The sequence below is a fragment of the Myodes glareolus genome, chromosome X (assembly GCF_982192425.1).
Source record: "Myodes glareolus chromosome X, mMyoGla1.1, whole genome shotgun sequence".
Taxonomy (NCBI): Eukaryota; Metazoa; Chordata; class Mammalia; order Rodentia; family Cricetidae; genus Myodes; species Myodes glareolus.
Window position 1 is genome coordinate 50477497 of NC_142053.1, and position 26811 is coordinate 50504307.

Genomic DNA, 26811 nt, shown 5'->3' on the forward strand with positions numbered 1-26811 from the left:
TAGATCCATCATGATATGTTGAATCTAAGTGTTATGGTGAGTCTCTAGAGAGCAGCCAATTTGGGAGTATTTGAACGTAATTGCAAAGAGAAATCTAAACAAAGGAGAACTCTATGGTAATTATAAATTATCATCAGACAGAGCCATGAAGATTTGCCCTTAGGAGAAAGAAACAGGTGACTATAAGACAAGTCTGTGGAGGCCTCACAAATTACAAAAGTACAAAGAGCATAAAGAACATGGAGCAGGCAAAGAGGAAGGGAGGCAAATCCTTAGTGACATTTACTTAACATGGTTATATTCAGGAGCTCTCTAGGTGGCATACAAGAGAGTGCTTAAAGAGAACATTTCAAACAAACGTGGAATGAAATGCTAACTCCACCGCTTAGGAGGAATAATGCCATAGACAAGTAGCTTGCATTCTCCTAACTCCTCATTTCCATTGTTCAACTAGGGAAAAAACCTTAGCAATGCTGAAAGGTTGTGAGTTCTGAATACGTGTGATGTATAATGGCTGACCCCATAAATGGGAATCCTCTGAGTAACTCCTCCACTCTACCAGATCTAGTTCATGGCCAGTCTCCTTCCACACAAAACCCCCAGCTTTCTGCTTTACAGGGGTCACTTGATACGCTATTTTTCTGCTTGCTCAAGCTAATGCTTTTAATTTAGGCAAAACACGGTAAATGAAACTCATAAACAAACCCAGTGGACTTAAGAAAATCGATTTCTGTGGCTATCACAGTCTACATACCTTAGAATGAAAATGCAAACTCCTTCTTAAATACCCTACTCTATCTCTTACTTGATGTCAGAGAAGCCAGCCAGGAGAATCATCTCAAACCCCTGGTGCTGGAAGACTGCCAGTAGAACTGAACTGTCGAGGATTAGGTATATTTGCCAGATCCTGCCGTTGTGGTCCCTAACGCGTTCACCCCACCTCTAATCTGTGATCCTGAATAGCTGCTTGTGAAATCAGCCCATAGGAATGAATATGCTCATAGCATCTTGTTTTAGAGAGGAGCAAGCCTGCCTTTCTGCTGACGGGATAGTTCACAGTGTTCATTTATCTCCCTGCAGGGCATAGAAACATTACATAAACATTTTCTTAGGACAGAAACTGGCGATCTCTTTGACACTGGTTGTCACCATCAGGGTTACTAGTTTCATGTCATAGGTTAGAACACAGTGAAGGAAATATGGAGAGAACAGAGGGATACAATAAGAATGATAAAGAAGAAAGGGGGCAAATCACTCTTTAACCTGACATCCGAAGCCTTGCCTTTCTATAATTCTAATCAGGCTATTTTTTTCCCTAGTCCCTCAAGATGAGCAATGTGGTTGCCATTGTTTCTTAAAGGGAACACGTAACCAACCACCTGCAGACAAGGAATTGTGACACTCTGAAAAAAGGCTCCCACAGGTCCAATGAGTTGCCAGAATTTCCCACTATTAGTCGTGCCTGTAAGTTACAGAATTGAAATATCTATTAACCTGAAAATATGCTGTTTGAGAAGGAAAGCATTGTTGGCTCTTATCAGTCACAAACTTCTAAGTTCACTCTGGTACTAGAGTAGTGGCAGCTCAAAGCAAGGATGGGCTGGACATGAGACAGAACATAAGAACGCTTTTATAAGCACATAAGTCAGTGCAACACCATCCAGGATGTGCTGTGAGCCAACAAAGGCTAGCTTTACTCAGAATTGGAGAGGGAGGTTTAAGAGGAAAGGCAAGGGAGCTGGTACAAGCCAGTCTGGGTCCTAAGATTTCTGCACCTGCGCCTGTGCAAAAGAACCATCGGCTATGAAATGCACGGTCAGTCATGTGAAAGTTCCTTTAATGCAGCCAAGAACTATTGACTGCTGAGGTCTTCCCTCATTAAATCACTGAAAAGGTACAAATGAAATCCATTTTTGTGTGATAAGCAGGACATACACATTCAGATCATGTCAATTGGCTGCTCAGACAGAACGTGAAGGAGAGAGAACAAGTGCCAATGATTTGTTTCTGTAGGTGCTTCTCATCACACTGCTTCAGGGTAAACCTAAGGTCGACATTTTATCCCTGGGGCTTTTCATTCATCTCTAACCGTCGAGACCAAGATGCTTCATCATCTAAAATGCCCTTCTCTATAGGTGATCAATTTGTTAATATTCCTCACGTGTAAAGTGGGCCCCTTCACTCTCCAGTTGGATTAACCAGTCTATTGGATGCCATGAATGGAGTAGTTACAGAGCACTATTCTCAGCTTGCCTATTGCGTTCTCTCCAACATTCTCTAGGATTCAAAAGTTGCCCCCATTCACTACTAGAGATGAAAATAAATTCTGAACAAGCCAGATAGTGGCTTGCTTAAAAGTCATACTGAGCATGCCAGATATGGTGGAACACTCCTTTGATCTTAGCACTCTGGAGGAAGAGATAGGTGAATCTCTGTGAGCTTAAAGCCAGCATAATCTACATAGTAAGTTCCATGCCACTTAGGGCTACATAAGTGAGACTGTTTCTAAAACAAAATGAAACAAAATAAAGTCCTACTGGACAACATTGCTTAAGGCAAGATCGCAAATGAACAATTACTAAATGCAATTTTGCCCACAGCCATGATTTATGTACTCCATAGAGTACATTGCAATCCAAGGATTGCCACATAAAAATATAGACTTCTAGGATTTCTTGAAAATAACTTCAAAGAATTTAGCATAGTGGACCCTACTCTCATTTGACAGCAGTGAGAAATGGCGGGATGTTACAATTTGCTACTCCCTATTGCCTGGGACAGTCTATGTCACTCATTCATATATATATGACTTGTCTGAATCCTAGAAGCATTTGATTGGGAGGCTAATCATTGTTTGGATTCAGCCATCCAACTACTTTTCCTTGTATTGATTATTTGCATATTCACCAGAGAACTGGTTAATAGGGTTTGTTTCTTAAATGGCTAATGCTCATTTCTAAAAGGCTGCACAAAAGCATTTGTTTATGAAGGATTCACCGGTTGAAGAAGTCTGTTCATGCTAGATTTTGCCTTTTGTTCATTTTCAGAGGTTTTAGTAATTTCTGTCTCTCTGAAACCTTGGGCAGACCTCTTCTCACCCCAGGGACCGTATTCCATTATCTTGCTCATCTTCTCTCAATCCTTCCCTACATCTTCCATTATCACCTGATCTGCATTTTTGTCTTCTAGGAACCAAATCTCCTGCCTGGTCTGGTTACTTCAACTAGTCCTCTTCACAAATTCAAAGGGAGAATAAAGGGGGGAAATACTACAAAATAGCACACAGCCACCTAAAATAGGCCTTGGGAAATAAAACTATTAGCTATAGGCATATTGAGCAAATGACCTAAACTTGCAATTATGTATATTTTCTGTTCTGTCTTATTACTTATTCATATTCATATGGACATTCAAAGGAAATAAAAATAAATTTACAACAATGTTCTATAAGTACGATTTGATTTATATAATAAATGTGTTGCAAGGAGATGCATTTAAGACAAATCCAGTTTTCGTACAATAAGAAAGCTATTTGAGGAAATATTATTGAAAATGTTTCATATAGGAAATCATTTCATTATCAAAGGTTAACTTTCTAACTTATCATGTTTTGATATTTGGGCCTTTTTAAAACTTGATATACTTAAATTAACCAGCACTTAACATTTGTTTTATTGAAGACACTTTTCTTAGATTCATAAATTTTAAAAGAACATTTGGGAAACAACCTTTTAAAATTGATAATTTTATAAAACACATATGCTTGTAACACACTATCTTACCTTAATCTACATCATTTTATAATTAACAAACACTGTTATTTCCATATTAAAATTGCTTTCTCATGTTTTTATGCTACTAGATTCTAAACAAGTATGATTAGTATCTAATATGATGCCAACCTTGGATTTTGAATGCTGAGAATTAAATCAATGTAATTGCTCTGATAATGCTAAATGTACAAGACACGTAATACTACAAAAAAGAATCAGTTTTCATATAGCAACTCGAGCTTTTCTATCTAGAAGCCATCTTTGTTTCTACATCAAAAATTGCATTTAAACTCTTTAAGTAAATTTGAATATTTCTATCTTCTCATATGACTGAATATCACTGACTGACCTGAAAATAATAGTGAAAGACATTTTCAGTGATTTTTTTCTGGCTCTCGGCTCATTTTTTGATCTGTTGTACATAGTTAGTAAATTTGAAGTGAATACATAACTGCTTTCATTGATTGAGGCTGCTTTGTTCATATACTCCCTTGCCGTGTTTCCCTTGGTAACCAACCACCTGAGTAGTCAATGAAAGGAAATGATTTGGGAACTGTGAGAATGTATTTGTACGATATATGTACAAGGAAATCAAATCTATTTTGACCTTTTTTTTTCCAGTAAACCACCATTCTCTCCTCCTGTGTTTTCCCAAAGCATTCCTGCTCCGTGAGAAGTATAAAAGAGAATTGCCTAAAAAAAGAGGCAGATTGTGCAAGTGATGTCCTAAATTAAAATCTTGTGGAAGAGTCTGGGAATCTGAGTGAAAGATTCTCATATTACCCTTCCTGGGTCCTTCCTCATGACTCTGAGACATATTAACTTTTGAGAACCTCTGCATGGTAACCAATGAAATATTAAACCCATAGTTCAATTATTCAGAAATTTGGCACTTATAAATTAAAGTGATATAAATGACCAAAATAAGCAACCCTAGCTTTGTTTTTCCAGGATCTGGAATGAAATCTAAAGACACAAATTGTTCTCACCAAAATCCATTAGATGAGACTGTAAAGGAGGCTTGGTGCTTGGTTTGTTATAGTTCAGCTTAGAACCAAGCCAAATACTAAAATGTCATAAAGCTTAATAAACGATTACCAAACACAAGAGTTAGTATGAATCTGATAAGAATCTGTGGTTATGGTCAAAGTGACCATGCCTTGTGCATGGTCAGGTCACTTATTAATGATATGCCTGCAATTGAATCTTCTGCCATGAATGTGTCATGGAAGTTTGCTTCACATTGAAGAACTCAGAAACTAATCAAAAGCAGATCTTTGCTACTTAGGATTAGCCTAAAACAGTAGTTACTTTAAAAACCCATACAGAGAAAGAACATGCATTTCTAATTCAAAGAATTATACAAGAGCTTCTATAGAAGGTATTCTGAAAATTGAATATGAGAAATAAAATGGTCATTATTTAAGATAGAATATAAACTAGTGGATTGAAACTCGGGGATCAAAAATTTACCTGAACATAGGAGTTATATGTCTGAATACAGAAATTATCAAGACATCTGATTTTAATACTATTCCTAAAAGATCAGGCAGACATAAACAAAAATAGTTGATTTAAAAAAAATAGCATTAGCAAGTATATGTCTTAGTTAGTCAACTGGATGATACCACCATTAGGTAATTTAAGAGGTAATGATTAATTACATTACTCTTAAGTCAATTAATGAAAATTCTGAATGCCAAGTCCTTAATGCTACAAAATCCAAAATTTACTGAGTGCCAAGATGATGCCACAAAAAGTTCACATCTGACATCATATAATAGATCACAAGAAAGTACTATCTAAAATTACTGACATTTAATCTATATTTATATTGATATAAAATAAATATATTTATTTAAAATAATCAGTAATATTCACATAAAATATATTAATATAATACAAATACATTTTATATTTATACCCACATCTCATCTCCAAGCCGTTTCATCATTTATATCTAAATTTTCTAAAAATTAAAAAAAATCAGAACTATGAGTCAGTTCTGGTCCTAAGAATTTTAGATAAGGACTATCTAACAGGTAAATTAACCAAGATTTGCAGATGAATAAAGAAAATTAAGTTTTGTCACACCATCTCTTGTGTGACATCTATTGGAGAAATATTATAATAGTTTTATATTCCATCCTATGTTGCTGAAAATTAATTACTAAAATATTTGTCAGGTAAGACTATTCTGAGTTTGTCTCTTATACTCCCATGAATTCTTACTTATTTTTTTGCACTTTTACTTGGAGTTCCTTTATCTAAGAATCCTAACTTATAAGGAATTGTGTGTAAATGCAATTCAACAAATTTCATTCCAAAATACCAACAGAATCTCAATTTAAAGGCAGCCTTCACCTAGATGGGGATTATACACATGAGGCAACATCTCAAAATGATTCCAGCATATCTCTTCAGAGTTCTACACTGGCAATCAATGGCAGGTTGAAGAATTAAGAATATTTCATAACAGCAGAGAACACACAGGCAGCCAAAGAGCCCTTGACCTCCAATCACACATTCCACATGTATCTTTAATTCAGTACAACTTATTAAAAGTGATGTTTCCAACAGCTTGATGTGCTGCCAATTCTAAATTCACAGAAAGTTGTGTTGTCTCTTTGAACATAACTCTTTCCCATCAAACCAAATCATAACTAACTTGCATTTGTCACACGTTGGTAGAATCAGCTCCTACCTGTAACTTTCAGTTCTGTTGTTCGTCTTACAAGTTTTCCTTCATATTTAAGTTCACATGTGTAATTTCCTCCATCTTCTTCTTGAACTTCCTGAATGAGAAGAGCATTTCCCTTCTGTATTATGATGCTTCTCCACATTTTTGGCTTGCATTCCTGCAGGGAAAATATTTGTAAGTAAGTGAGAAATTAATATTCGCACTGCTAAGTCTTAGAATTGGCACGGTAAAATTACATTGTTCTATTCTTCCACATAGTCTTTCAAATGTGTAACTAAGAAGTTTAAATAACGTCCAAGCAAGTATTGTGTCCAGTTCAAATATCATTAGTTACAACATCAAGAGCCAATTTACAAACCTGATTCCAAAAGAAAGAGAACTTCAGAGGTTCTAAGCAAAACCAGAAGAGCATACAAGCTCCCAAAGTATAAAAGTTACATAAAGTAATGTTAAGAGCTACTAAATATCACTTTAATGTCTTGCAATTTTTTAAACTGATATGGGTGTTTCCAAAGAGTCTTAAGGGACTATGGTTCATTTGGCCATGTACCATACTTGATGGAAATATGAAGTATCACTTAACGTTTAAAACAGGCTTTTGCATTAGTAGTGATGTTTATAAGTATTTCATTAAATATTTTCTGTTGTAAAACTAAAATGAAAACAAACATAAACCTTAATATTTATATCTCAAAACCTTCTTCCTTGTGGTCAAGAGTTGGAGGAGAGAATCTAAAAAACTAGAACTCGGGATTTCATTAGAAATGAAATGAAATGTAGATGTACTTTGCAATAGTAACAGCACAGAGAAATCAGTGACTTATTGGGTGAAATTATTGATACATGATGAGAGAATAAAATTTTATTTTGAAACAAATTGTCACTTTCTTCTTATGGTGAGGTGGGGGAATCTTGCTACTACTTCAGACTTTCCAAGAAAAGAATGCACAATACTTTCCCATCAAGGACAAACACGTGGCAACCAAGTATATAAGACTATTCAGGCACGAAGCTTTGGTTAGGGATTTTCTTTAACTACTTTTATATAGTGTTCCAGGTCTCTCTGCTGCTAACTAGAAATTTTCAACTAAATTGGTAGCCAGACATGGTACAAAGCAAGAACGGAAGCACAGTGGCCAGCTATAAAGTAATACTGAACAGTTCAGATAAAATGACTTTGTCTTTTACATTCTGAGTCTGTCAGTTGAGACAACAATAAAATTGATTACAAAGCAGATTATGAGGACAATAGTTGAAAGTACTTTTCCATTTCCCCCACTGTGGAGTACGTAACTAACATCTGCATCCACTCTTCCTAACCCCTACATTCCGTATACATATTTCAAGCACTCACAAAATGTTGGAATCAGTGTTGATTTTCAGTCCCCAGCTGTGGGTGCCTGTAAGTGTTTATAAATTATTTGCGAGAGCAAGTACCCATTTATTAGTTTTTCACTATAACTTTTTCTTCCTGTTAGCAGGAGATTTGGCAACAAAGCATAAAAATTGGCACTTAAGTTCATCAGTATAATAGTCAAGAGATATGTCCAGTATAGCTATCCAAACACATTTTCAGAGAGGAAATAAAAGTATTACAACGGAGGACCTCTAGATATAAGACTGTTTTACACCCTGGGGTCTTTCTGAAGAACAGTTAAGAGTCTGTCTGAAATTATATTACATACCATGTCTGGCAAGGTTTATCACCTATATGAGATTTGCTTCTGAGCTAAACCTTGGGATATAAGGTTTCTGGGAAAATGAAGAAAAGTCTAAACAGAGAGGAAAAAAACCGGCCCAGCTGCCACTAACGTCATACAACAATAATCCACAATTATGTTCGCATTGCTTCCAACACTGATAGCCTCAGATTTCTAAAGAATCTTTCTGAAGGTCATTAAACAAAAATATGGTCCCTCTGGGCATTTTGAGAGGAAAGGAAAATGAAAGCTGAGCTGCTCTGCTCTCACATAGAGGTGGTGGGGGCAGGCAAAAGCCCACACACTTATTTTATTCAAAGATAAATGGCCTCATTTTCTAATGTCATTTTGGGGAAAATCCATATGTAATTAGTTACAACGACTTTTACATTCACTGACCACAGATTCCTGCCCCCTCCATGCAGGAAGTAAAAGCTAAAATATGTAGAGGACTTAAAAATAGTTCCTGATGAATAGGCTAGAATCTCTGCATGTCCTTTGAGATAAATCTAGAGAGTTGTGTGTACTTTCTAACTTGTCATTTAGATATAGAAATGACTCCTTGTATCCAGCGGAAGTAGGTTTGTCTGTTTGTAAAACCGTGGCTTGTGAGAATGTCTTCAGATCATCTTCAGTCCTCTGAAGGCCATGTGGGAAAGATGAAAAAGAAAACTAGGTTTGGGTAAAGATAACTCTAGGTGGAAATTCAGGGTTTACCAACTTCTTTAAGTCTCAATTCTGCATTTCCTATTATGGCGATAATATTAAATATCATCTGATTTGCCATGACACAAAGGTCAGATTTGTTTGCTTGTCTTTTGTTGTTGGCTTGTCTTGTTTTGGATTTTTTTGTTTTTTTTCCTATTGGTTGTTGTTGTTGCTGTTTTTTTTTCTTTTCAAGAGGCAGGGTTTTATTCATCGCATTCTTAGGCAGCAGTACCATCTAGAGTTGTCATCTGGTGCAAAGAATGTTTTCCATTTCTAAATCTTCCCAATCCTGGGTCATATCTCTCTAGAGCCACTTGTCCTGTTAAATAAGCCTTGTTGCTACTGGACTAATCAGATAAAAATAAATCCTTACTAATTGGCTAACTACCTGCCAGTAAAATAATACTTCAGTTGCCTGAATATGCACGGCTTCGAAGAGGGCACTCTTAACACTAATCTTACAGGTGGATGAGGAATTATAGTTATTTATTTATTTATTTATTTTTATTTAGGTTTTTCAAGACAGGGTTTCTTTGTAACTTTGGAGCCTGTCCTGGGGCTTGCTCTTGTAGACCAGGCTGGCCTCGAACTCATGGAGATCCGCCTGCCTCTGCCTCCTGAGTGCTGGGATTAATGGTGTGCACTACCACCGCCCTGCGGTGGAACTGTATTTTGATCGGAGGAACCTGTATAAAGTATCTTTAGCATCACCACGCATGGATGACTCTCTGTCTGTTCCCAGCTATCTACTATTCAAACAATTATTTTTGCATCATATAGAATTGCGGATGTTTTCTAGGCTTTGACTCCACTTATCTGAAGTATTTCTTCTCTAAGATACTGGCTGCTAAGTTTAATGATGTCTTTATACCACTTCTGCCCCCTACTTGCCTAGTGGACATGTCATATTGCCACATTTCACTGTCTCGTCACTGATTTATTGTGACAGACCATTGAGTGAAAAAATTTTAAGTGCGCAGATCACAGAACAATAGCTGTTCTTCTAAGAACAGTTAGTAAAACCACCAAAAAACTCAAATACATAAACAATTTAAATATTCACCTGATTTGCTTTCCCTCCTATATATTGGCCCTAATCCTATTGAAATAAACTGCATCAGTTTGAAGACTTTGGTAAAGATCAGACTTATAGATGTTGTCTAGCTCTAGTTCTTTAACATCCAGCTTTATTTTATAGCTAGCTACCCCGTCGTGGAGCAGGTTTTCATAAGATATCCTTGCACAACCAATGACAGTCTATAAACCCCTTTTCTTTCCCTTTTGCCCTCCTTTGAATACACATACCTCATGCACGTAGTTGCTAGACTGGGGGAGTTGAATGCACAAAAGAGACATTTATTCACGTAGTCTCTTGAAATAATCTGTTGGCTGACTCATTTAGATCTTGGAGTTTTTCTCCCCTGTACTCATAATCTACTTAAGAGATATCATCTTCATACCCATGGAAGGTTTATTTAATCCATTTGTTATGGTAGTCATGGTTCATTTACTGCCATTTGGAACACACAATTCATTCCTCATGGCCAGAAGATCATGAGGGTTGATTTAAATATTTCACCTGATTCTGAGGATTAACCACCAAGCAGCTGTGTGGATGAAGGCCCGTCTGTGACTTCTGACCCTCAAATCACTTATATCTGAGTAGATAAAACCCAACCCCTTAGGATGACTTCTCTCCTTTCACCTGCACTGTGTACTGCCCCTTGAGGCATCTATTCATCTGTTTCATGGTCTTCAGGAAACCCATGTTTTCTGTAATATGAAGACTCAATAGATGGCTAAGACCACAAGTACGAATTGGGAATGAACCTCAACCTCATCAGTCCTACCTCTACCCTAAACCAAAAAACCTAGAATAGCTCACTCCAAGGAGTCTTCCCTCTCCTGAATTCTAATCTTCCAATCATATCTTCAATCTTAATGTTGATGATAATAGCCCATAGTCAAAAAGAATAAAGTTCTATACCTGAACACTTGAATAGGAATACAAGTTCTATGCTTCTGAGCAGTTAGTTGCTGCCCCTGTTTTTAAAAATTAGGAGCAATAATATGTATTGAGATGACAAAGATTAAATGGGGCAATGCATATAAATGTCCTGTATTATAACATATTGCATGGTAAAATTGCACAATAAATACTAACTCTCATTCTATGACTGTTAACTCAGTAGTCTTTTTTCAGATTAGTTATTCACCAATTATTGAGAATTAATGTGACTAGCATTTCTAAAGGACTCTAGAAACAGCATTTTAAATGGTTATAATTCTAGAGCTGGGGTCATCTTGCTCAGTCTGTCATCAAAAGGGGTTTAAAGTCATCACTACCATTCTTACAAAAAGAAAAGACCTAAACAAACTGAAGCGCAGCAGTTCTCAGAATCTTCAGACAGTTGACGTCATGAAGGAAACATCCACCCCAAGTACTGCAATGACACAGAATCATAGCTCTTAGGGAACAGGAAGTGGAGTGAGTAACTGTTTAAACACTATAACTCCCACTCGCCTTTGAATTGTAGGAGGAAAGATAGCCCTTCTAAGGCGTCTACCCTGCCTTCCTTGATAGTGAAAGATAAGAATAAAGAACATAGGTGTGTGTGATGGTATCTACCTAGAAACAAGACTCACTAAAACGCTGAGACCTAATCATAACAGCACAGCATGCTTTTCCTACCATGTACCATACTGGCAAAGTGATAAGGTTCCTGTGTAATACTTCAGAATTATGTGGCCAACTAGATGGCTCTTCATGTAAAGGTAATTGCCACCAAGCCTGTTGATGTACCTTCAATCCTAAGGACCCATAAGGTGAAACCAGAGAATCAACTTTCACATGTTATTCCCTGGTCTCCACACGTGTGCCATGGTAAGTTTGTGAACTGACACACACAAGTAAATAAACAGAATTTTAAAACAACTTAAGGGAGCTTGGGGGCAGGGGGTAGGAAGGAAGAGTAGAAGGGGAAGAGGAGGGGAGAAGGGGAGAGTTGAGGAGAATTTGAGGTAATGGGATAGTCGAATTGGAGGAAGGACAGATATGAGAGCAAGGAAACAGATATCTTGATTGAGAGAGCCAATGGGGTTTCTTGTTATGGGGTTAACAAGAAACCCAGCTGTAGAAAAATTCCCAGAAATCCACAGGGATGTCCCCAGCTAAGACCCTAGGCAATAAAGGAGAGGGTGCCCAAACTGGCCTTGCCCTGTTCTCAGACTGATGGTTATCTTAAATATCACCATAGAACCTTTGTCTAACAATAGATGGAAACAGTGGCAGAGATCTGCATCAGAGCACTGGATTGAGCTCCCAAGATCCAGTTGAAGAGTGGAAGGAATGAGAATATGAGCAAAGAGGTCAAGACCATGAAGGGTTAATCCACTGAAACAGTTTACCTGAGCTAATAGGAGCTCACCAAAGCCAGCTGGACTGGGAAGAAACAAGCATAGGTCCAAACTAGTCTCTCTGAATGTGGCTGACAATTGTATGGCTGGGGCAGACTGAGTGGCCCCTGGCAGTGGCACTGGGATTTATCTCTTCTGCATGTACTATCTTTTTGAGATCCTATTATCTTTGGATGTATACCTTGCTCAGTCTAGATGTATTAGGGAGGGCCTTGGACCTTCCACAAAGCAAAGTGCCTTACCCTCTCTGAGGATTAGATGGGGGTGCGGTGGGAGAGTGTGTAGAGGAAATGGGAGGAGGAGAGGGAGTGGGAATTAGAATTGGTATTTTTTAAAAATCTAATAAATCTAAAAAAATAAAACAACTTAAAATAATACATGCTTATGGTTGAAGTAATGGTATGACTGGGTCTTATTTTGAAGAGAATTTTTGCATAGCCCAAAGACAAGTGTTGCATCAAAAAAATACACCAAATTTTTAGTTCCTAGAATCTACAATTACAATGAGCAATAGACAAAGACTATTAACTAGAAAAATGTAAAACCATAAATGCTTATTATATTCAGTTTGTTTTACAAGGTGGTATATTATGTTATTAACCAAATATTACAAGACACACCAAAGTACAAAAAAAAGTAATCCTGAAGAGCACTATCATAATCAGTTTGATATGTCAGATATTTTACCTTCTACAATCCAGGGAGTAAAGTAAGTATGATTTAAATGACAAACATATTTAAAAATATATTTATGATTCTAGTGGGAAAACTGGCAATATGCAAGAACAAAGGGGTAATTTGATCAGGGAAATGTAAAGGTTAACAGGTGAGTCTAACTACCAGCGCTCATTAAGGAAGCTTCTTCCTGCAGCAGACAGAGACCTTTACAGAAAACCACTACAGGTCAAAATGGCGAGCTCAGTTAACCATAACCATGGGCTACTCAACCCCAAGTGATATATAAACAGAACAACCTCTAAACCTAAGGCTTAGGAAATATCCCAGAAGAAACAACAGAAAGACTCTAAAAGTCAGAGTATAGGGTGGCTGCTGGGAGATGGTGTCTTCCATAGATGACAGGGAAGCTAAACCCATGCATGAAATCTCAAAAATATGGTTGCCTAAACTGAACCTGAAAAACGAATTCTCTCACTCTTTCTTTTTCTTTCCCTCTTTCTCTATTTTATATTTCAAGATAAGGTCTCTCTATCAATCTTTAACTGTCCTAGAATTTACATGGCAAAGCAAGCTGGATTTATTCTTACAGAGATCCTCCTGCCTCTGCCTCTGACTCCTGAGATCTTGTTATTTTAGTTGATGCTGTTTTGCAATAAATCAATCTCCTATTATGAATGCGTTTTCTATTATTTTCTTGACAGTTTGGATATATCAACTCATCCATGAGAGCCTAGAATCTATATAATTATGTTTTCCAGTTTCAAAATTCTTAATTTTGTCACATTATACTGTGATGATTTTCCATGCAGTTATAAACTTTATGTCAGTGTTAATTTAGATCATAGTTTATATTTTTCCATAAAATAACTTTATTTAGATCTCTTCAAATAATTACTAAACTTTTTGAGTGTCTTACAGTTTGTCACTATTGTAAATGAGGTACTTCTATTATGAACACAGTTTGCAATTGTTAGTAAAAAGAAAATGTAATAAAATGTTTTAGTGATGTATCTTATTAAATTATTCTATTTTCTATTTTTTGTTGCTGCTACATCCCTTGAGATATATAGGTATGAAACCAAAAATTAGGATTTTTATTTCTTCCATTTAAAATTATATAGCAAAATTTATTTAAATTTATTATTATAATAGCTACAAGTTTAAAAATAATATTAAAAATAGTATCAACAGGGAGCATTACTTTCTTGTATGTCAAGGCAATGATATATTTATTTTTATAAGAATAATATTAAAATTATTTTATTAATAAAAATGAAACTTATAAAAATTCCATAATAAACAAGGTTGGATAATAATATAACTTGACCATATGAACCATTAATTAATAAATTATATCAGGAACTGTGGATGTAGCTCAGTGGTACAGCATGTGCTTCGTATGTGTGGGGTACTAGGTTCAATCCTCAGTAATAGAAAGAAAATAATTAGGCCACAAAAACACCACAGAAAGATATTTGTGTTTATATGAAATCCAGAGTGCTGAAGACTAGCATACAGAGCAAGCTATTATTTGTATTAAAAAATGGGAGGTAAGAAAACATGTTTGTGCAGGTATGCAAGTAAATATGCCTTGCAGAGAGAATATGTATGTTATGAGTTTGAGTAAAGTTTATACATACTGAGAGAGGAGGAAAGACAGTGGGGAGGAAGGGGGATGGTAGGATGGATTATTAAAGAATGCAATATGCAAGTGACTTAAGTTAGCTTATGTGGTTAAAACATAGTGGGAGAGAAAGTTACAAATGATTTTATGGACCTATACATTACTTGGTTTGTCAAAATGATCTGTTTTTAGTACATAAACTCACTCACACAGATTAAATACTCTTTTTGCAAAATACTTAGGAGAGGAAGTATTTTGGATTTCAGAGTATTTTAGATTCTGAAATGCTGACATATACCAAATAGGCAGTCTCGGGAGATAAAGACCAAACATTAAGTACAAAATTCGCTTTTGCACAGTGTAAAGATAATTTTATATAGTATTTATTGACTTCATACATGAAACAGAGATTAATTGTATGGATTTTTCCACTTTTGGCATCATTGCTCAAAATGCTTCAGATTTGTAGGATATCAAATGCTGACAGCTTAGATCAGTGGTGACCAGCATGAACATATCGGTACACGCACACATTTATTCCTTTCCACTGCTCACTGAGCTTTGTGAAATACTTGGAAAAGATAAAAGATAGATTTTTCATCGCATTTAAGCAAGTCATTTAATCTTTTGTCCTCAGTTTCCTCGTATATAAAAAGTTGTATTGAAAAGCTGTAAGGTCCCTATAATGTAATTCTTGCTATTTGCTTCCATTTTCATTTTGAAGAAGAAAAGTCATCATTCTGTTTCATTTCCATCTCCTTGAACAATCATAATCACGACAGAATCTTGAAGAAGCATAGTAGGATTTGTTTCTGAAGCAATAATTGTGATAGAAACTCTGGTTTCATTACTGATGCAAGTGTGCCATGGGTGTAGAACAGCTATTCAGTAGAACAATCATTATTATGATATGAGATTATTTATTGTTGATTATAAGTTTAGGATTGGAATCCAGTTGACCACGTGTTAGCTTAATGACTCTCTATAAGTTATATCACATTTTTCTCTTTATAAAGTCAGATAATCACCAACAATAAGTAGCTTCATGTCCTTTAACTAGCTTGTGGAGTTCAAATTTAGGAGATACAGTTCCATCCCTTGACATCTTGAATTTATAAGACAACCATAATTGAGTTACTCTGTTATCATTATGAAAAAGTAAACAAGAATTCATAAATCAATGGGCCACGGCACTTTGCGGTGTTTTGCTGGAGCTAATGTTGAATACATAAGTCAATCTTTTGGTTTTCAGCCCTAAATCAGTCAAAGGGGCCTGGAACAGCTAAAATATTCAAATGAGGTCATTATCTCACTTCTCCCTACCATATTGTCACTTTCTTAGTGCACTATACATATAAAAGACTGTGTTGTCAGCGGACACCAGACTGAGCTCCCAAAGTCCAGTGAGAAAAGTGAGAATATAAGCAAAGAGGTCAAGACCATGATGGGGACACCCACTGAAACAGCTTACCTGAGCTGATGGGAGCTCAACAACTCTGGCCTAACAGTGAGGTAATCAGCATAGGACCAAACTAGGCCCTCTGACTGTGGGTGACAGTTGGCTAGGGTAGACTGTGGGGTCACTGGCAATGAGGTCAGAATTTATCCCTACTGCTTGTACTGGTTTTTGGAACCCATTCTCTCTGGAGGTATATTTTGCTCAGTCTAGATATGGTGGGGCGGGCCTTGGTCCTGCCTCAAAGCAATGTGCTAGACTTTGTTAACTCCCCAAGGGAAGCCTCACCCTTTCTTGAGTAGTAGATGGGGTGGGATGTGGGAGAAGGGAAAGGAAATGGGAGAAGGGGAGAAAGTGGGAACTGGGATTGGTATGTAAAACAAGAAAACATAGGTTTTTTTAAAAGCAAATAAATAAATTTTTAAAAAGACTGTTGTCTCTGTCTCTATCTCCATCCATCGCCAGATGAAGGTTCTATGGTGATATGCACGATATTCATCAGTGTGGCTATGAGATAAGGCCAGTTCAGGCACCTTCTCCTCTGCTGCCCAAAGACCTGGCTGGAGACATCCCCATGGACACCTGGGAACCCCTCTAGAGCCAAGTCTCTTGTCAACCCTAAAATGGCTGCCTTAATTAAGGTATCTTCTTCCCCGCTCTCATATCCACTCTTTCTCCATCTTAACCATCTCATTACCCCAAGCTCTCCACAATCCTCCGCTTCTTCCTTCTCTACCCCATCTCCCATTTCCCCCACCCCACCCCCACCCCCGTGCTCCCAACTTTTGCCCAGTGATCTTGTCTACTTCCAATATCCAGGAGGATAAGTATATGTTTTTCTTTGGGTTCACCTTCTTATTTAGCTTCTCTGGAATCATGAATTATAGGCTCAATGTCCTTTATTTATGGCTAGAATCCACTTATGAGTGAGTACATACCATATTCCCTTTTTGAGTCTGGGTTACCTCACTCAGTAAAGTGTTTTCTATTTCCATTTATTTGCATGCAAAATTCAAGATGTCATTTTTTTTACAGCTGAGTAGAACTCTAATGTGTATATGTGCCATGCCTTCTTTATCCATTCTTCTATTGAGGGGCACCTAGGTTGTTCCCAGGTTCTGGTTATTACAAAGAGTGCTGCTATGAACATAGTTGAACAAATGCTTTTGTAGTATGATAAGGCATCTCTTGGGTATATTCCCAAGAGTGGAATTGCTGGATCCTGAGTTGGTTGACTCCCAGTTTCCTGAGAAACTACGACACTGATTTCCAAAGTGATTGCACAAGTTTGCATTCCTACCAACAATGGATGAGTGTTCCCCTTACTTCACAACCTCTCCAGCATAGGCTATCATTGGTGTTTTTGATTTTTGCCATTCTGACAGGTGTAAGATGGTATCTCAGAGTTGTTTTGGTTCGCATTTCCCTGATTGCTAAGGAGGTTGAATATGACCTTAAGTGTCTTTTGGTCATTTGAACTTCTTCTGTTGAGAATTCTCTGTTCAGTTCAGTACCGCATTTTTTAATTGAGTTAATTAGAGTATTAAAGTCTAGTTTCATGATTTCTTTATTTTGGAGATCAGACTTTTATCTGATGCGGGGTTGGTGAAGATCTTCTCCCATTCAGTAGGTTGCCTTTTTGTCTTAATGACAGTGTCCTTTGCTTTACAGAAGCTTCTCAGTTTCAGGAAGTCCACCTTATTCATTGTTGTTCTTATTGTCTGTGCTACTGGGGTTCTACCTAGGAAGGGGTTTCCTGTGCCCATGTGTTGCAGACTACTTCCCGCTTTCTCTATTAGTTTCAGTGTGGTCAGATTTATATTGAGGTCTTTAATCCATTTGGACCTGAGTTTTGTACATGTTGATAGATATGGATCTATCTTCATTCTTCTACAGGTTGATATCCAGTTATGCTAGCACCGTTTGTTAAAGATGCTTTCTTTCTTCCATTGTATAATTTTAGCTCCTTTGTTGAAAATCAGGTGTTCATAAATTTGTGGATTAATAGTCGGGTCTTTGATTTGATTCCATTGGTCAACATCCGGTTTTGTGCCAATACCAAGCTGTTTTCATTACTGTGGCTCTGTAATAGAGTTTGAAGTCTGGGATGGTAATGCCTCCGGAAGTACGTTTATTGTATAGGACTGTTTTGGCTATCCTGGCTTTTTTGTTTTTCCATATAAAGTTGATTATTGTTCTCTCAAAGTCTGTGAAGAAGTTTGTTGGGATTTTGATGGGGATTGCATTGAATCTATAGATTACTTTTGGTAGAACTGCCATTTTTACTATGTTGATCCTACCAATCCAAGAGTATGGGAGATCCTACCATTTTCTGGTATCCGCTTCAATTTCTTTCTTCAAAGACTTAAAGTTCTTGTCAAATAGATCTTTTACTTCCTTGGTTAGAGTTACCCCAAGATACTTTATGCTATTTGTGGCTATCATGAAACGTGATGTTTCTCTGATTTCCCTCTCTGCTTCTTTGTTCTTTGTGTATAGGAGGTCAACTGATTTTTTGGAGTTGATCTTGTATCCTGCCACATTACTAAAGGTGTTTATCAGCTGTAGGAGTTCTTTGTTAGAGCTTTTGGGGTTGCTAATGTACACTATCATATCATCTGCAAATAACAAAAGTTTGACTTCTTCCTTTCCAATTCGAATCCCCTGGATCTCCTTATGTTGTCTTATTGCTATTGCTAGAACTTCAAGCACTATATTAAAGAGGTATGGAGAGAGTGGACAGCCTTGCCTTGTTCTTGATTTTAGTGGAATGGCTCTAAGTTTCTCTCCATTTAATTTGATTTAGCTGTCGGCTTTCTGTATATAGCTTTTATTATATTTAGGTATGAACCTTGTATCCCTACCCTCTCCAAGACCTTTATCATAAAGGGGTGTTAAATTTTTCAGCATGTAGTGAAATGCTTTTTCAGCATGTAGTGAAATGAGCTCCCAAGATCCAGATGAAGAGCTGAAGGAGGGAGAACATGAGCAAGGAAGTCAAGACCACGAGGGGTGTGTCCACCCACAGAGATGGTGTGACTGTTCTAATGGGAGCTCACCAAGGCCAGCTGGACTGGGACTGAACAAGCATGTGATCAGACCAGACTCTCTGAATGTGGCTGACAATGAGGGCTGACTGAGAAACCAATGATAATGGCACTGGGTTTTGATTCTACTGCATGTACTGGCTTTTTGGGAGCCTAGTCTGTTTGGATGCACACCTTCCTAGACCTGGATATAGGGGGAGGGCCTTGGACTTCCCACAGGGCAGGGCACCCTGACTGCTCTTAGGACTGGAGAGGGAGGAGGAAGGGGAGTGGGGGGAGTGGGCAGGAAATGGGAGGAGGGGAGGAGGTGGAAATTTTTAAAAAATAAATATTGTTTTTTAAAAAAAAGACTGTTGTCTATAACGTGTTGAGAAACTATTAAATAATCCTTAAAGTTTTACTTTTGGTGAAAACATTGTAATTCCCTTTACTCAATACAAAGATGCTATTAATTACAACTAGAAGTAATGGTGTGGGACAATTCTGTATTCTGTCAATTATGTTTTAAATAAATGCTGATTGGCCAGTAGCCAGGCAGGAAGTATAGGCGGGATAACCAGACAGGAAGTATAGGTGGGGCAAGGAGAACAGGAGAATTCTAGGAAGGAGGAAGCCCATTTCTTTGTAGTCCTGTCCAGACACCGAAGAAGCAGGATGTGACCTGCCCTGCTGAAAACGGTACCAAGCAATGGGGCTAACATAGATAAGAATAATAGGTTAATATAAGCTACAAGAGTTGATAAGAAGCCTGAGCTAATGGGTCAATCAGTTTATAACTTATGTAGTCCTCTGTGTGATTTTCTTTGGGGCTTACTGGCTTTGGGAACTGGGCAGGACAGAAAGCCCAACAAGCAGACCTCATGTTACAAGAAGCTATTTTTACACGTGTTAATTGAAGCAGATACTTTCTTCTTTAATTAATTATTTAATTTATTTATTAAAAATTTCCACCTCCTCCCTGCCTCCCTTTTCCCTCCCCCTCCCCACCTCCCACTCCTTTTCTAGTCCTAAGAGCAGTCAGGGTTCCCTGCTCCGTGGGAAGTCCAAGGTCCTCCCCCCTCCATCCAGGTCTATAAAGGTGAGCATCCAAACAAACCAGGCTCCCACAAAGTCAGTCCATGCAGTAGAATCAAAACCCAGTGCCATTGTCCTTGGCTTCTCAATTAGCCTTCATTGCCAGCCACATTCAGAATGTCCATTTTGATAACATGCTCCATCATTCCCAGTCCAGCTGGCCTTGGTGAGCTCCCATTAGATCAGTCCCACCGTCTCAGTGGTTGGACGCACCCGTCATGGTCCTGACTTCCTTGCTCATGTTCTCCCTCCTTCTGCTCCTCATTTGGACCTTGGGAGCTAAGTCCGGAAGTAGATACTTTCTAGAGAGTTGAGAAGAGTCAGTTTATTTATATATTACCTTAAGGGAAATGTGGAAATGTGTTTACTTTGATCACTACACCTATCCCAGCTCCTAGAATACTGTCTTACTTAGGTTGATAGCAAGAATGTAAGCATTGGACCAATGATTCAATGAATGAATACACTAACAAGTATTAATTCATTTATTCTCAGTTGGTATCAATTACAACTAATGGCAAACATTCATACTCACATAGACATAACAGGAACAAGAAAATTCAAACTGCTATCCTTTACCTCCTTAAAACTGAACCACTAATTGAGGCAACTACTTAAACTAAAAAAATAACGAATGTCAAAGTATATTTTGTGTTTGCACTTTTGGTTTTCTAGAAAAGCTAGAGAATCTTTTCATTTAGAAATTGAATTAATTAAATATAGGACTTATTGAGGAAAGTAAAGGAATGGGGCAAAAGAGGATAATTGTGGGGGATAGCAAAAAATGTATTCTGTATATGTGTGAAAATGTTATAATAGGACCAATCATATATAATTAATACACTCTAATGAAAATTAAAGTAAAAATTGAAGCAAAAATATCATGTAAAGAGACTTGATTCTTTTGTGGAAAATTGTTCTCAGTGAATGAAGAGTTATTGTTATCCTTAGTTCAATAAGGAAGATACTTTGCCTCTTATTTTTAAATGGTAATAAAAGCCATTCAATGCTCTACCCAAGAATCTAGCTTTCATTCATGTAGTAGTATCAGGCAGAATTTCTAAAGTGTAGCCCCTTCTCCTCTCCTCCTTGTGTTGACCAATGAGATTCAGAGAGAATTCAAGTAAGCTACTTTTATGCCTTGTATTATATGTATAGGAGGGATTGCCTTACTCATTTATCTTTATGAACATTTATGAACGGTGCTGCCAACTAAGCTTTGATCCTGTGATTATAGGCTGGAAGGAGATGATAGCCACCAGAGGCCACCACCAACATATTGCACAGAGTCTTGGAAACTCACAAGAGATAGTGAGAGGAATAGTATCAGAGAGAAGGTTTAGAAAATAGTGATGAACAGAATGGAAACCATATTTAAGATTGCATATTTTAAAAGATAACTACAAAGACAATGGTGAAAAAATATGCTCTCACTGCAAAACACTAGAAATAAAACATTAGACATATCAAGATTAGGATTTGTCTGAGAATAAGCTCTATATAAATATATCCTTCACTTTATAGAGTGAGTCTGTAACCAGAGACAAGTTCCTTCCTGTGTTGCTAGGTACGGAATATAGATACCTGAAAAGATGGCAGAGTAAGATACTGAAATAATTGACTTCAAGAACGAACCACCTTTTTTTAATACCTCAAAACATCTTCTGGGATTTGCTTGAAACATATGAGAATCAATGGTCAACCACACACTTGAAATCTCAGAGGTTCTTTAGTATCAAATCCAAAATGAAAATATTACTCAGACACTACTATGTTGCTTTTCTGTCTGATACTCTAGTCCTTTATTCCACAAAATGGGTATAATATATTTAAATAGTTCTAAGGATTAAGCTAATATGGAGATCAAGCATTTGTATCACAAAGGAAAAGGGTAAATTGTACTGAAGGCAAAAGTGGGGGGAGGGGATATTGGTATCCACCAACTAAGGAATAAAGACGATGTGTTATACAGATACGGTGTAATGCTAACCATGAAAGGGTTGGAAATCCTGTCATTTGTGACAATATGGCTAGAACTAGAAATTACTAGATTAACTGAAGTAAGTCAGGCCCAGAAAGAAATGTACCAAATTATCTCACTCACGTGTGGAAAGTAAAAAGTTTATCTCATAGAAGTTGTGAGCAGAACTCACAGTACAGGGGAGGATAAAGGGGGGAAATTTTGGGTAAGCGCATGAATTCCATTCATACAGGATCAATAACTTGTGCTATACTATTATTTTACAGCTATTTTACTATAATCAACAAGGTATTAAACATTTAAGAATAAGTTAAAGAGAGAACTTTGAATGTTCTTGTCACAAACAAATGATAAATGTTTGAGGAGACAGAATACTTTAAATTAATTTAAACATTGCAAAATTTATTCAAGCATTAACAGACAACTGATATGCACAATTTTGTACTTCTTGATCAATTAAAATAAATTTAAATTAATAAGCTAAATTTTAGACATTGTTATTCAGGCAGAGCTTAGAAATCCTTTCGTTCTGGATTTATTGATCCATTTGGCGAGGGGAGGGAGGAGGTGTGAAAGTCCTAAGGAAAGGGGAAGAATGAAGTTAGCAGAAGATAAGATGAGGTAGAAGGAATTACTATACAGAAAGCCTGCTGAGCTTGATTTTACCTCCAGCTGCTAACTCTGGGGTAGGTTGACTCCCCCCTTCCCTCCTATAAGATGGAAGTGAACTTTTTCTTATTTTCGGGGGCACATGGCTGGTCTGTACCCACCATGCATCTTATAGAAGTGTCTATTATCAAGAGTGAATCATCATAGAAAAGCATAGTAATTAAAAAAATGGTCTCTCAAGTCATAGTACCTTGAACACAGAGTTCTGTAAATTTAGAAGTGTTACATCTATCTAAGCTCCTGCTCTCCTTCCTATTAAATAAAATTCTCACCACACAGAGTCGTACTGAGATTTAGATGAGATAAGGTAGAGAACAAGCTAATTACAGGGAATGGCATGTAAGAATTACATAAGATATACGAAGGAGGCTGACAATAGCATGAAAGTTCCCATTAAATTATTTATGGTCTGCCTGAAGGAATGAATGTTATTTGTAATAACATTATCTTTGCTAAGAAAAAAGAAAGCGTGGAAGTTATAGTTGAGTACATACTCTTAGTATCTGCTGGTGAGTTCGGCCAGGTATAAAAATGAACAAGTTTCCAAAGATAAAATGTCCTAGCAGCTTTAAATGTTCAGGTATAGGAATGCACAGGAAGGGCAGAGAAACACAATCCTCCAGAAACTACAAAATTCAACTCTTTTGTAATTTGATCCAATAATGTGAAAAAAATGTACTTGATCAATTGTAACTATCATATAAAAATCTATATAGAGTAGCAACTTCTGTGATCAAGAAAATGTTTTTGGCTGGGCAGGGGTGGTGTACACCTTTCATCACAGCGTTCAGAAGGCAGAGGCAGGCAGATCTCTGTGAGTTCAAGCCAGCCTGGTCAACAGAGCTATTTCCAGGACAGCTATGGCTATACAGAGACACACTGTCTCTAAAATCTCCCCCTCCAAAAAAGACAGAAGAGGAAAGAAAGTAAGAAAGAAAAAGACAAGAAATGAAGAAAGGAAGGATGAAAGAAAGAAAGGAAGGAAAAGAAAATGTTTCATGGCTGTAAGTATCATCCAGGATTTCAGCAAGAATTTCATGACAGAATTGTGTATTTATTCTCTGCTTCCTTACTATGCCTAAGCTTTGTGCTATTGTCTAGGCCCAGCGCACCTGAAGGCCTGATTCTACCTATTGCTTTTGTCCTGTGTTCTAATGGGAGTAGGAGTCGACTAATCTTAGAAATGCAGGCAGGTTTTAAGAGGGACCATGTGACTTATTCTAGCTTCTCTTTTCTTGTCTATCATCTTCATATGTTTCTCTCTAGCTATTAAAGCTTGGAAGAACACCTTCACTCTTGCTGGGTTCCAGTGACAGCTCCTCAGGGGTAACAATTAACAGCTTCCTCTCCTGTTGGTTCCCTCAATATTGCCCCTACCTCAGTAAATACACTCCTCATACAATGTCCTTTTATTGAACCTCTGAACTTAGCTTATGCCTGGTTAATCATACTCCTGTGTTCACATGAATAGAACAAAGCCCACTTGTCACCTCTGCCACCACTGCAGTAGCTCACACTACATCATGGTAATAATGGTTATCCTTCATAGGTGCTATTATTACTTTTCTTCTTCCTGGTACATAGTATACCTATATCAATAAACTAATTTGTTTTACATTTTATCTAAATCTTTAGCCTTCCTCTTTGCTGAGGTGGGATTTTATTTCTTAACAGTTGGGGAAATTGGGATTTATATTTGCTGATGTAAAGCCACAAAAATTAGTGACATATAGGAGTCAGCCTTCTAAGTTATTTTGCTGTAAATCTGTTGATTCTTCTCAACGAGTTGTTTAATACCAAAACCCAGTAATAAATGCCCATCCCCAAGGCTGCTATTAATTAAGGCTTTAAAAATGTTTATTTGACACCATGCTGAGTTACCTTGTACCATACAACATCAGGTTCCTGATCGGACTTCTTAAAGTCTTCCATATCTGGGCAGGAGATCTCCTTTCTTTTAGTAACTTCAGATTTCTCTAAGTAGCGAATCCTGCTATTGTAACAGAGGCCTGATTCATTCTCAGCAACAGTCAAGGACATTGACACCTTCATGCAGTATGTGGAGTTTCTGTAGGAAGAGAGAAAAAAGAACGGGTTTATTGGCTGTTTACAACTTCTGTACTCTATATATTTCAAGAGTATTGACTTTTCCATTTAGAACATGGCCTAAAAATGAGAAACAGCATCAAACCAACACATAGCAACTTTCTTCTTCAACCAAAAGAATGGTGTGGAGCAAAAACGATGTTGAGAACATTCCTGATTATGAGATAGATACAGAGCTATGAAGGTAAGATGTAGCGATCTATGAATCTGTACCATTGTCAGACTTCTCTCCTAGCAATCAATATGGTTTCCTTGAAACTTTGAAAAGAAATCTGCGGGAATTTTGCCAGAACTGTGGTTATAGAAATTTCTATATTTCAGCTCTGTTTTGACATTTCTCCCAGAGATTGTTGAACTTAACAGTGCATTCTACCTCCAACATTTCATCCTCTAAGATACATACAGGAACCAAGATTGACACACAAAGGATACCTGTTAACATATGTAGCATTTCTTTTACTTCCATTTTTATTATCATAAAAAAGATTGTAGTGAATATACTTCTATACACAACTTTATACTTTTTGTCCCAAGGGTAGAATCACTAAATTAACAGAAATATGTATTTCTAGTTGAGTTTGAGATCATCATTATTTATCACAATATAAATTGTTTTTCATGCCCAAGAGTGAATCAGTGGTGACCACAGTTGTCTGGAGTAACAGTATGGACTCCTACATTTGGAGGTATCAGGAGAAAGGGAGCCCCCTTACTTGTTTGAATAGTTGACTATAACTGTTGCCTTAACAGAATCTACACTCACCTAGGAGGACTAACCCCTGAACACGATTTCATGAATTGGTGCTTCCCATGTTCAGGGGAAGTCTTCCTACAAGAATTTCATCCTAAAAACATACATAGGTGTTTAAAGTGCTTCTTGAAATATGCTAGTGGTTGGACATCCTATCCTTAGACAAAGCTATATAGTCAACTAATAGTCATTAGACTATTAAACTGCTAGTCATTAGACTAAGAAAGGAAGAAATAGCTTCCCCTAGGGATGAGATCCTAGTAAGTTACCCAATCCAGCCCTAAAACCATATGCACACAAACAACAAAAATAGATCCAGAGGATTGGATTTATATATTTGTGCATCTATATGATAGTTGGATTTATATATAACGACAATAATAAAAAAATCCCCAAAACTATCAGTTTGAGAGGGAGGGAGGAAATGGGAGGAACTGTAGGAAAGAGATATGGGGGGCTAGAGGGAGGAAAGGGAAAGAGGAGAGTGATAAAATTACATTTTAATTTCAAGTGTATTTAGAATCAATTACAATAAAAATAAAATAAATAATAAATAATATTTTTTTCAAAATAAAATAAATACACAAAAAGAAAGCATGTTATCTATTATAGTGTGGCTAAATGGAGTTAATCCTGCCCACCAACACTATCACTCTAAGGGGATTTAAACACTGAAATTTGTCATCTGGTCACTTTACAAATCACGTGAATTGATGAAGTTATTATGTGAGGCTATCTAGGGCTGAAAATTTTGCTTTCCTGAAAGGTGGGTATAGGTATCGCATAATTTAACAAACAAGGGTTAGTCCTGGCATCAACCTGACATCTCCACATTTACATATGCTTCATGCATACCCACATAAACACACATACACATGCAAAAATGTTCATGTACCCACATTCACACCACATACACAGATACATACATAAATGAAAATAGAAACACAAAGATAAAAATATATTTGATTAATTTTGTTAATTTCAAACAAATGAATAAATATTTTATCTTTGCCTCTTTGTATACATGATGATTCACTATGCAGACCAGAAAATGTCAATCACACAGAGATAAACGACAATGTATGAGAGAAGAGATCAGAAGCAACTTGACAAGGCTGAGAAGGGC

General features: G+C 37.0%; 1 protein-coding gene across 1 annotated transcript in view; it reads right to left on the reverse strand.

The window, feature by feature from the left end:
- The window catches only part of Il1rapl2 (interleukin 1 receptor accessory protein like 2), a 577524-nt gene that overhangs the window by 514798 nt on the left and 35915 nt on the right, over nt 1-26811 (reverse strand). The window contains exons 2-3 of the mRNA XM_048458168.3: nt 24710-24896; nt 6478-6631 (exon numbers count right to left, since the gene is read on the reverse strand). Of these exons, the coding sequence (XP_048314125.2) occupies nt 6478-6631; nt 24710-24896 (341 nt within the window). The remainder of the gene's footprint in view (nt 1-6477; nt 6632-24709; nt 24897-26811) is intronic.